The 13382-nt window shown below is 38.5% G+C and overlaps 1 protein-coding gene across 2 annotated transcripts in view; it reads right to left on the reverse strand.

The window, feature by feature from the left end:
* Window positions 1-13382, reverse strand: part of HHIP (hedgehog interacting protein) — a 209679-nt gene that overhangs the window by 60940 nt on the left and 135357 nt on the right. For both annotated transcript variants that reach the window (XM_069242604.1, XM_069242603.1), the window contains exons 9-11: window positions 13103-13223; window positions 10214-10344; window positions 6520-6601 (exon numbers count right to left, since the gene is read on the reverse strand). In XM_069242604.1, the coding sequence (XP_069098705.1) occupies window positions 6520-6601; window positions 10214-10344; window positions 13103-13223 (334 nt within the window). The remainder of the gene's footprint in view (window positions 1-6519; window positions 6602-10213; window positions 10345-13102; window positions 13224-13382) is intronic.

Genomic DNA, 13382 nt, shown 5'->3' on the forward strand with positions numbered 1-13382 from the left:
GACATTGAGATAGGACAAAAAGAAAAATCAAAATTTAAACCAAAATCTAAGTTCTGCCCAGTATTGCCCCCGGGAAACAAGATTGATATGTTTCATGACCTTGTTATCAATGACTTAGAAAAAATACAGACTCACACTAAGAGGAGCAAGGAAAATCTAACTAAAGATCAACGAGAAGCGTTGAATGGCTTGATAAACAATCAATCAATAATAATCAAACCCGCAGCTAAAGGAGAAAATATAGAGATCTGGGATAGGAGTGACTATATGGTGGAGGCATATAGCCAATTGAACATAGAGTCGAACTATTGTAAACTAAAAAGAATCCCATGAATGAACTAGTGCTAGATCTGAATGAGAGACTAGAGAAATGGTGCTCAGAAGGATTAATCAGTTTGGATGGAAGAACATTTATGATGAACGAAAATCCAATTTTGCCAACTATGTACTTTTTACCAAAGATTCACAAAACTCTAAACAAACCCCCAGGGAGACGCTTAATATCAAGTTGTGGTTCATTGCATGAAGGTGTGTTGAAATATGTGGACTATTTTTTGGCACTGATGGTCAAAGACCTAAACTCATATATACAAGACTCTGGGAACTTTCTTAGGTTATTGGATGGAATAGTAAGGCAATCAGATTATGTATTGGTCACTATTGATGTTGTATCATTATATACCTCAATCTCACATCAATTGGATATGAATGCAGTGAAATTTTTCCTGAGACAAAAAATATTCATCTCTTGAAACACTCTGAGATGCTACTGGAGATGACGGAATTGTGCCTGATTAATAATATATTTATGTTTAACCATAAGATATACAAACAAGTTTGTAGAACAGCCATGGGAGTTTCTTTTTCTCCAAGCTATGCGAACCTCATGATGGGTTGGTGGGAGAAATGCATAGCTTGGGGTCAGGGGAATGAGGAATACATGGACAAAGTGGTGGTGTGGTTACGCTATATAGATGACCTATTTTTGATCTGGAATGGGACAGAGGAATTATTCAGGCAATTCTTTACTGGCTTGAACCTGAATAATGTTGGGTTGCAATTTACTTGTAAGACAAGCAAGGTCTCTATTTAGTTTTTAGATGTGTTGGTATATATTGAAGGAAATGGATTACAGACTACACTACACAGAAGGCCCACTGCAACCAATAGTATCATACATGGGTCTAGTTTCTACCCTAGGTCATCCGTATGGGGAATTTGTTTGGGTCAAAATAAATTGTTCAAATGAACAAGATATGAATGTAAAATTTGGGGAAACCAAACAGAGATTCTTGAATAGAGGATATAAATTGAAGGTAGTGAATCAAGGAGAGGTGAAAGCAAAGGCAAAGACACGGGCACAGGTATTGGTTGAAAACAAAAAAGTGCCAGATGGGACGATAAGGGAAAATGATGAGATAAGACTTAGTTTGGATTACAGTAAAGAGAATCAACAGATACTAAATGTATTAAATAGACACTGGCACTTGATTAAGAGATAATGACAGTGGAGAAAGATTGGGAACTCGCCCATCAGTTACATATAGAAAAGTACCAGCATTAAAGGATATATTAGTAAGAAGTCACTTTGAGACTCCAACTACCCCCAATTGGTTAGTAGATGGAAATAAGGGATTCTATTGCTGCAATAAGTGCAAAGCATGTAAAATTGGTTGCAACAAAAAAGCAGTAATAGATTTTCGGGGGAAGGAGATTCCGATCAGAGACAGGATCACATGTGACACAGCCTTTGTGGTATATGTCATAGAATGTCGATGTGGTCTACGATATGTTGGCAGTACTATCTGCCCTTTGAAAAAGCGCATCTTGGAACATATCAGAGCAGTACAGAATGATGGCAATACCTATGCTATGACCAAACATCTGAAAAGCCATCCAGAATCAGATTGGCTACACATGAAATATTATGGCATTGCTACAATTAAAAAACGTGAACGGGGAGGTGACAGAGTTCAGAAATTGAGATGTTTGGAATCTAGATACATCATTAGATTAAAAACCAAGACTCCATTTGGGGTGAATGGCAATGAAGAATTATATTGTCATTTATAAATATGAAATAGTAAAAGAAATGGTACATCGGTTGTCTATATGTAAGATTTAATGGTTCAATGGACTATCACTTGCAAAGGGATGTTATTAATTCTACAGCTAGATTCTAAAATAATGGGGTACTAAACCCATAATGAAGGAAGATAAATGCAACTGATGAGTCCAACGTACAATCAAAGGATAAGTAATTATTGTGACAGCATATTATTAGAGGTACTATTGGCTATTGGACAGATGGATATATGACAAGCTAAGTTGTGGGTAGATTGAGTAATATGTAGAGTATGTTCTTATATGAGTACTTTTATTTTAATCTCATTAGATATACCTAATTCTTTTTGTTTTTCTTTGGTATGTTGTATAGGTGGGTTGTAGTTGCACAGTAATTTTTTGTTATAAGAGTAGTAGTCATTTTTGTACATACATGTTTTAATTGAACTACATGTCCCAGAATGCCACATAAAGGCACATTGAGATGAAGAGTATAAATAGAGCACAAAATGGAGTGATCAATTACCGTGATCAAGACCATGAAGGTTGAAACGCGGAATAGGTCCTTCCCTGGCATGGGCACCGACGAAATAGAGCGCGCCTTGAGTGGACCTTTTGGGACTAATATATATATATATATATATATATATATATATATATATATATATATATATATATATGCGTGAATATATAAACACACACATGTATATATACATACACTTACCTTACCTATATTTATTATGCATGGTAATAGCACATATACTTACTTGGTTGGTAAAGGTATCGCTGTAAGGCTGTTTTCCCAACCACACAGTTCAGCCTTCTCACTCTTGCCATTAAACATATAATTATGCCATTTGGTTCCGCTTCTTGAACACCAATAGTACACTGCCAATGTATACAAATGACACTACAATCGGTTGTAGGAGGCCCAGTGAGGAACTGGACAAAGTTACTGGCTAGATTGATAAATTGGTACTGGTAAAGTAGTGTTAATTATCCAAAAAACTAACTACTTTCTCAAACATTAACAGTAGCTGAACACATAAAGCAGTACATTTAAACATCTGGCCCAATATCAAAATAAATCCATATGGGCTAATAGCTCACCAATTAATACCCTTAATCACTTCTAAATCCTCACCAAAAATCAGGTGTGCTCACTTGCACTTCATTGGCTCCTGGCTCAGGGGACACCAACCAATGAAATGTGAGGACCAAGCACATGAAGAGTGGCCTCAGCATGTTTAAACTCATATGTGAGACCTAGGATGGAAAATGCAGAAATGTACTGAATAGATATTTAGAGCTTAACAGAAGTGAGAGGGGCCTCATGTTTGTGGGTTCACTGGATAGAGGTCTGCATGAGGGTTCCAGAAAACCCCTTCTTCACCTGGCCTTCGAATGTTAGAGAACATATACAGCATGCCAACATGTATACATACTCTATAGTTGAGATGTCCTGAACTTATGTATTTTCTTATGAATCATGGAATAGACTAATTTGTGAAAGCACTTGAGATTAGTACAGTGCAAAATGATGGAAAGGGGTAGGAAACTTCTACCTAAGAGTAAATTACTTAACCATAGAAATTAATACCCAAGAAGAGAGATATTATTATCATACAAAACACTAGAATAGACTACTCCGAATTTCATCAAGCATATGTAGAAAATGAACACTAAAGAAACTAGAACAGACAACCCCGAATTTCACCAAACATATCTAGAAAATTTACACTAAAGAAAAAATGTAGTACTTGATTTAAATAATTGCAATGGAAATCTGCTACTTCCTGGCTCTGTAGGATCCACCAATTTGCTAGAGGTTCTAGTCTACATGCATGTCAAATCTGGTGCGCTATTGCAGTGGTGCAGGTGTCGCTCGACCTTCTTCCTACAACTTTGACATAATTGCATTGTTGGCCATGATGGAGGAGAAACAGTGGCACTCCTTTGGGATGCTGAAGGGCTTGTATGTAATAGGCAGCTTGTGCACACAGACATGCTCTCATGACATTCACATTGAGGTTGGGTATGCATGCATTAATTACATCTTGCTGCATGGTCACAGCACAAAGGGTGCTATCAGGGGTAGCATCACCACTGACTGGTAGTGGTTACAGCTACCTTTGCATGCCCCCCTTTTCCCTTTTGCCTCCGTCTATTGCTCTGAGTTGTAATATCTGTATTGCAGCACTATGATATGCTATTGACACCAGGAGGAGCTCGAGGTGCTTTGTAGGGGCAGGGAAGCGCATGCGGAAAAGTGAGGGGGAACACTTACCTGCATGTTCGAGGCTGCTGCCACCACCACACCGCTCCTCTGCTGCAGCTGCAGGCACAGGCTCCGAGCCCGCCCTACAGCCAATCTGAATGCTGCTGGCAGCATGACAGCAGCATTTAGATTGGCAAGAGCGTCCAGCCAGGGCGCTCCCAGGCAGAGGGGGAGCATGTGCCTGCTCTCTCCAGCGCGTGTGTTTGGCCGGCCCGAGACGGCCGGCCAAACATACATGCACACTGAGAGGTAGTGCTGAGCACTCCATTCCCCAAGGAGCCCGTGGCCCTGCCCCTTTTAATACAAAATGATAATAAACATAGTTTATTATTGTTTTGTAGTAAAAGGTTTGCAGCTCCTGCTGCTGGCAGGGGGCAACGCTTCTCTGCCATAGTGGAGGAGCCACGCCTGATTGACACCCAAGCTGAGGTTAGTTCTGTTTGACTCTTAATGAGGAAACATCATGTACTGCTTCCTTGTGCCCGGCTTAACCACCCGTGAAAAATTCAACTTAAAAAAAGTTTAATAGCACCAAAATTTGTGATTTGTGTAATGCTTTAATGAGAAACAGCCACATTTCGGCCAAATGGTGCCATTCAACAACTAACCCCTGAAAATGAGAGATTCTAAAGTGATTGGGTTTTTGTCAGAGAGAGAAAGACAGAGAGTGTCTGTGTGTGTCTGTCTATCTAACGTGGTACCTACACTTGACACTGACTATTAAACACAAAAGTTGCATATTTATTAAATTAGCACAAAATGCTTAACATATGAAGCTGTGTCAAGCAGTAGGTACATGCACTTCGTCAATGCTTCCATCCAAAAACTTAAAACAAAAAACTAAATATAAATCATGCTTGGGCCAGACCACCCCTAGACTACTAACAGACTTTAGCTATCTAAATTCATCTGTAACTACTAGAATAACATCAGCTGGCAACCAGACATCTCCACATCAATGAACACATTCAGGTACTGTACACAAGAATATTTTCCTAGAAGATAAAGATCCCCCAATATCTGTTATTTCAATCTCTATGCATAAGGCGCTATTCCATCAAGAGAAGAATAAAAGAGCAGTTTGACAAGCATCCATCTTAACTTCACAGGTTTAAATGAGATGGCAGAACACAGAAGGCTTTATTTTCAGCTGCACCTCTATGAATTTGGAACCCAAGACATTCCGCCGCGTAGGCTCCTGCAGGACAGGCCCTTCAACAGAGGAGTGTCCAGCACGCCAAGCATGGCCGCAAATTTGACCTTCAGTGCAATTGTATAAAACGCTGTGCTGTGGCTTCTCCTGACAGGGACGAGCTTCAAGAAGGGGAGGGATGTTTCTGGGTGTTGCACTCCCCCCCAATAAATGCATTCCATAGTAAATCGTTGGGTACAGTGCTTTAAGTCGGGTATTGTGCGGTGTTTGTCCAATTTCACTTGGGATTTTTACATACACACAGACTCGTCTCTGTTTTAAAGGTCTTAAAATGAAATAGTATTTAGTTTTAAATTCTCATAAGAATTCACACTCCTCTCCCTTTCTACTACTCTTTATGCCCCCACCCGCTTCTAATGTATTTTAACCAGCATGAGTGTTTTAAAATCTGAAACTCACTCCCCACCCCCTCTCCGAATTCACTGTCCAATCTACGCCCCTGCCTCCTCATCTTTCCCCCTTGGTCCCCTTGTCCTCCACCAATGTTTCTGTGATCTGCAGGTTTCACAGTTTCCTGTGAGGGGAAGAAAGCGTTGTGGTTCACTACACATCCTTCTCCCGGATTTATCCTTTTAAGATATACCTAAATTGTCTTTATTGCCACAAGGAACAGAAACCATAACCCTGGCGACAAAAACGAAAATAATGTTAACAGAAAGGAAACCAGAGGACTATTGAGAAGTGCGAAACAATTTAAATAGCTACTGCCAAAGTTTCACCATAAACTATGGGTCTCACAATCTACAGTACCCGCCTCTATGAATCGTTGTAATTGTTGTACAGTAGGAATGATAATTGGCTACACTACATGCTGGGGCAATGCACACAGTTGTACACTCGGACGCCAAAATGCAGGTTTACCATACTCAGACAAACATTTCACGCTCTAACTGTACACTTGCTTTATTTACCGTGTTTAAGAAAAGGGATATTACTGTGCACTGGAAGCATCAAGTAAACTTACCTTTTTGGATCAACAATCTTGTAGAGTTTTCCACTGTGAGACTGCGTCATGCTCTTACTGCTGGTTAAAATGTAGATCTCACCTGTTGAAAGAGGCCAATGGAGAGAGAAATGGTCACAGTCGAAATTCTTTCTCGGCCTTAATATTATACCAATTCGTTTTGCAAGACCTACAAGGGAAACTAATATCAGGTTTTTTTAAAGACAAAGCCACAGACGTGTGCATAATCCTTAAAAGAATAAAACATACTGGTAGTCAAATTCTTATTACAGGGACTCCATTTTTTGCAAGAGCTGACTTATTTCTCTGATTATACATGGCTCTAATCACCCCAATTAATGTTACTGCTGTGTTTGAAGCAGATTTGTGACATTAGTAATTCACAAGAAATACCTGCCATAGGCCAAGAAATGTATGCCAGTTGTAGATTTCCTCCTGTACTGCAGTGCGTGGTGCATAAAGCATACATATGGAAAATGTTCGCCAGTTGGGAAAATTATTAAATACAAATATGCATTAGCATTTGTAACTCATTTCCTTCAAAGAATAAGGTTTTCCATATGGAGAAATTCCTTCTCCGTGCATCCTCATTAAATATGTGAATATTCCTGCATTGTTTATTTCGTGGTAAAGCTCTTGTACCTGGCTTTCTAGAGTGCAAAACTACCTGCAAGAGGTAGGGGAATGCCATGAAGCCAACACGTTTGGGGATACTCACCTACTTCTGATGAGTGCCCCCAAGAAATGCTCACAATCATGCTTATAGCCCTAAAAGAGCTAATGCAGCCTATCCACAACACTAGCAGATTATCACATTCATTAGTGGACATTACAGGTGTAAAAGTCCACCAATCGTGATTCAGTGAACGAGGATGTACAAATTAGGTTTGGAAAATGCTTTTTTTGCACACCTAAGTTACATATAGGTGCAAAATCATTTGTGAGTCGAACCAACAGCAACTAATACTGCATAACCACAATTACTGGGTTGCTAAATGTGAAGTGTCTTTGGCTATGACTTATGTAAGGCCACATGCCTTTGGTAATATACAAAAATAACTACTCACTCACACTTTCATTTAATAAGAAAATGCAATAGAAACTTGCTATCTTCGGAGGCAGCAAAACATTTATTCACTGTTTGATGCTATTTATTGTTCCTAAAATGTCTTAACTCTTTTTACAACTATTTTGTTAGTGGTGGCAATATGGTATTTCCAGGCATCTAATACGATGGATCTTTCAATGGGCCATCTCCATGGGATATCTGTAACACATGTCTAGGAGTAGAGGATGGATGTTAAATAACAGACACCACTACCTGTAAGAACATTTTTTTCAACTAACACGCCCATGCCTCATCTATTTCCAGCTCATGACCTCACATTATTAATCACAGACTGCAGGGAGATTGTGACACTATTGATTCAACCGAGACATCAGTTAAGACTACTCATAAACATTTGCTCGTTGATCTACAACTTGCTGTTCACTCTAGTCATTTTAAGAAATGGGTCTTTCATCATCAACTAGAAAATGTTTTTTTATTCATTTGTTCGTCTTTGGTCTTCAACTAAAAGGTTTGACCATTGCACTTGGATTCTCACATCCATGAAATCCCCTCCCCTGATTCCATGTAGCATCTATTAGACTTGTTGGACATACAAAGCCCTTCACCTCTTGAAATAAATAAAAAAACTAGTTAACAAACTTAAAGTTTCTGAAGAAAAAAGACTTTTCAAAAGCAAAGCATTCATATTCCATACAACAACAACTTTCAAAAAGAAATATACACTGAATCAACCCTACTCTGGAAATGCACCCAGGCTGTTAAATGCCCGAATCCCCCAACCTCCCATCTTAAATATATCCAATCTCTCTCATCTTCAGGGGTCATACAAAATGCCCACTCCCTAAACCAAAATTTTAAATTATCCACTCCTTCATAAAAAATATAGGAACCAAGAGATCCACTTGACAACAATCATTCCCACTGCTTGTCACAAGGCACACATAACTAAATAATTTACTATGTAGAACTATTCAAGAGGAACCAACCACTGGACATCCCCCATAAAGTGCCCAGTGTATCTGCTTCAGGCAGATACAAATATTAAAACTGATATCTTACTATTTATGCTACAGAATGCTTTCACCTATATTATGCCATCACTGAGACAACCTTGTTATGTGGATCTAGGTTGCACTATAAAAATAAAATGAAAGAAATAAAATACATAAACTATAGGAAAAACATATATCATATGAATTCAATACAAACAATTGGCCAAATCAAGTATATGCCACTAAACTGGCATCCAGATGGTGTTTATAGAAACCTTATGGCATGGGCCACACAGTTTCTCTAGATAGTTTACAAAAGAGAAAAACATTTTTGAAGAGTCACAGGTGTTGCCTTTGCTCAGAAGGTATGAGTAAGCACCCCACATGAAAGGGGGGTCATCGGATGTGCTAGTAAATGAGAGAGTGCAAAGAGAGATGGAGGTCTTTGGAGCTGCCATTGTACGTATGCTTTTCATAAGTAGGAAAAGCCTATTATCATTGTACATCACTTGTCTAAGGGATGTAAAGCATAAGAGCACACTTGGCATCCATGGTATGCAGTTATGCTTTTCTAAGTAAGATGAACTGTCCACACCAGCATGAGACTGAGGTCTTGTTTTTCCCATGTATAGTCTTTTTGAAAAAAGGGGGACCACGATATTTTGTGGTCTATGTCGACTAATTGAATGGCATTAGAACGTAAATGTGGTGTGTAATTTGTTGTTATGAATAAACAAATATGTTTATGATGAATAGACAACACATAGTTCTTTTAAACAACCAAATGTCACAATCACCTTTTAAAATGTAAAAATCAAATGATAAGAAATCATGACCTCATTTAGAGATGTGTTCTTGGACAGAGTAGTCAGATCTCATTTAGGTTGTGACTCTCTCTCACAAATAAACAAATGGAGTACATTAAAATAACTTTTGGCATATTCAGAGTTGTTCTGTAAACATTGAACGATGGTCAAATAAGTATACAGAATGGAGGGAAAGGACAAAACATTGACAATAGAGTTACTAAGAGTATAGAACTAGAACCATTTACTCTGGGATTGAAATCTGAAGCAGAGCTTACAGGATACTTTCAGCAGTATAGATCCTCCAAAGACACCGTAATTTATTAACATTAATCTATTTGGTGTCAGACCTTTTTTATGATTAGTTACTACTCAAAATGCAAGGCAGACACATTGGCTTTGCCAATGTTTGCCTGTATTTTAGATGTTGCTACAATTTTACTTCTCAGTATTTGTCCTATGCCATACAAACAAACTCTCATTTTCTGAGGCTTGTGTAGTCTCCTATGCCTTTCTCATTCACCTGCTTCGTGGACACTTAACATTCAGTCATTTATATGGATTGTGTTCATCTCTTATGTATCTGGTTGGCCTGTAGCCAGCTTTGCAAACTATCAAAGTGCTCAATATACAGGAAAACAAAAGAGCATACAGTGCATAGTCTACCACGTAAAGTTGTTGCAAACTTTTCAGTAATGAGCTGGGAATGTGAAAGAACAGCTCAGAAACCTGTATGTTGCAGTAGAAGCACTAGCAACCATATGTGGTACATATTTATATAAACACAAAATTACATTTTAAATAGCAAATGGTTTGTGATATACCTAATTCATCTTCGCCAAATCCCAATACGTGACCTGAGAAGAAACCTCTACATGAACCACTATTTCCGAGAGTTAGTGGTTTCTCTTGCCACACTTTTGTCACAGGATGTTGATTAAACGTGAAAAAATACCTGGCATCAAAGAGATGAAAATTAATTATTAATTGCTAGTTTGTGTAAGGATAAAAACAGGCAAAGAGAAAAAAATATTTTCGAAGTAACAATATATTCAACAAATTAATTCTAAGTTATCATCTGATTCACAGATAGCTAGCACATGTGAAGCTTTTGATACCAGTATATCCACTTTTTCATCAGGTCTCATAGTCATTGAAGAGCTGGTAGAAGGACGGCTCCAGCAGGGAAATGCACTGTGATCCTATTGCTGTACCTACCACATAAAACAAACTCCTGCCGTCCTTAATACCACTGGCTCTATTCAGGTGTTTAAGGGACAATGCCTGCAAGACGTTTCATCAATTTAACCTGGGTGTACTTTAGGTGATGTGAGGAAAGAGGTAGAGAGTGTAGGTATCACAGGTGATGCTGAGTTCCTCTCTTGGATAGAGTGATCTCCAGAACACTCAAGCACATGCACAGGAGGAAATCTCAACGTTTACTAACTATTCTGGAGTCGAGACAAGCCTGGATGTTTGATTTAGTGAAACCGGTCAAAGGGTAACAAAGGCAATATATGTCCATTCAGGAAGGTTACAGATACTATTTGAAGGATCTCACAGAACTCATAGACTTAAAACACCCCCAAAGATGACATTCTGCCTGTAAGAATGAGCACTGGTCCAATAATTTAGTAGACAACTGAACATATGAATAATAGTGCCTTTCTTTTAGGATTTAGATTTGACAGATGTTTTTGTCATGAGTTCAGTCACAGAAATGGTTACAAAAGAGACCAAGATGCCAGCAATGCAGTTGGCACCACTGCCCTTGACAATAATACAGATGCATTCCATGAAACATTGTGGAAAGATATAATTTCAGAACAGTGATGATGCATATCCTTGCTGTCAGATTTTGTCAATAAGATAACATTGACTTTACCAAGCTTCATTGAATCTGACATCCAAATAAGTAACATTTGTCCAATGAACGCCATTAACAATCTTCCAACAACTTGCATTTAAGAAGAAGGAAATGGGATTACCAATATTTTAGTTATGAAAATCATATTACACAAAGGCATGTAGGGATAAGCAATTGGGCTGAGTCTATTTCTGCATCCCAAGGCAAATGAGTAGTGCAGAGAGCAGATCTCAAATGTAAAATTTATATTAAATGATTTCTTTTTGTATTGTATGCCATGGAAAAAGTAGGGATCCAATATCCAGGGCCAGTATATGTCTGTTAGCCAGATTAAAAATATGCAATTTTGTTAAATTGCAACACAATGTTGAAACAAAGAGCAACTAGGCAAAAACAATAATGTCAAATGAAAAACAGAAGCTCAAACATTCGTCAATCTAGAAGCATTATTTAAATGTAAGGGGCAGTATGGATAAAACATTCTGAAAAATACAAACCAACAAAATATTAACAATAGGCATCTGTGTGCTGAAAGCAAAATACAGCTGTAGGAAGAAACAACATTATGCATAGTGCTCCATATCCGTGGCATAAAGTGTAAACATACGATTCCAAGTGTGCACATCATTTAAACATTAAGAGCCCTGGCCTATTGTGTGCCAAGATTAGGGCAGTCCTTTTTAACATAGCCTGGAACATCCCAAACATATTACAGGGTCTGTATGCTGCACAAGGGGAGTTGGCACAGAAAAAGGAAAGGTCTTCTTTAAACTTACCTCACTATTCTGTAATTAAAGGTTTTTCCCTCTCTTACTAAACATATGTTATTTGGCAGTGGCTGAGAGTGTCTCGCCAGTGTGCAGTCAGATTTATATGGGTTTTGTCATCTGATCCCATCCATGTGTATGTTGTGTGTGTTTGTGTATGTGGCTATTGTAGTACATGCATTTTATTTATAAGCGAAGCAGATTGATGCAGTCATGGGGGTTCCATTTTAGAAGTCCTGAGCCAGTTTGTGTGAACAAAATGGTGGTAATGTTGTTTTCCCTGACAGCGGAAGTGTAGAGATGCAAGAGAGTGTAGGAGGAGACCTAGACAGTGAAGAGAGGACAAAGGAGACAAGGAACCTATAAAAATGTGATTAAGTCTTTCCTGTAGCACTGCCACTTGGTAGGTGGTGCGGGGAAGGTGGCTGCAGTGTGTTGTTCAGAATGGAAAGGATCTTTTTGGTAAAAACCACCCTTCTGTCTCTTTACTGATCACTGTCTTTGTGGCTATTCACACCTCTTTGTGCCTCTGTTGTGATTGCTTCAGGTTAGAGACCACCCTGCGGCAAGGAGTATCACCCCTACTAAAGACTGTATCTGAAACTGCATAGAAAGGCCACTTGAAAAAAAAAACACTCTAAACCAATTCTCTCTGCAGAATTCTGGAAAAAATAATCAAAACTGCTGTTCCTCTAACATTCCGGCCTCTGATAATCTCATTGAACCTGCTAAGTGCTTATTCCCAGGTGCAAGCGCTCAGGCTAGCATTGTCCCCGGTAGTATATTGAAAATGAAAATATTTTCCTATGCAGCCATTACATTTTATTAATGCTAGCCAAACAACATCAAATGGTGCTCTCTGTTGTGGGAAAATTATTGATATGTCTGTTATTATCTCTGTAACACACTAAACATGAACACAGACCTCAATGCTATCAAAGGTTTCTGCTGTCTTAAAGTATATATGTCATTGTGTGACAGTAACATTTCAGATAGCAAGAAAGGATGTTAGGGATTTCAAAACTTGAAGGATTGTTTCAATTGATGTATTAACACATAATCATTATTTTGACACCTACCCATTCCGGTCTCCAAATACATAGCTTCCATAAAGCCTTTCAGACTGGCAGCCTCTATATAAAAATCCACCAACCATGTTACTGCTACTCAGCTTGAACTCAAACAGCGACGGTTCACTTTCTAAAAAGGAACTACCATAGCGTTAGGTCAACACAATTTCACTTTAGATTTAAAAACATCAAAATAGAATAACAATTTTATGAACACTTTGTAAGTGCTACAAGAAAGAGAAACTGGTCAAGCTAGGCATAATAGAGTAAGGTTGCACTGGTCTGCTGT

This window comes from Pleurodeles waltl, chromosome 1_2 (assembly GCF_031143425.1).
Source record: "Pleurodeles waltl isolate 20211129_DDA chromosome 1_2, aPleWal1.hap1.20221129, whole genome shotgun sequence".
NCBI lineage: Eukaryota > Metazoa > Chordata > Amphibia > Caudata > Salamandridae > Pleurodeles > Pleurodeles waltl.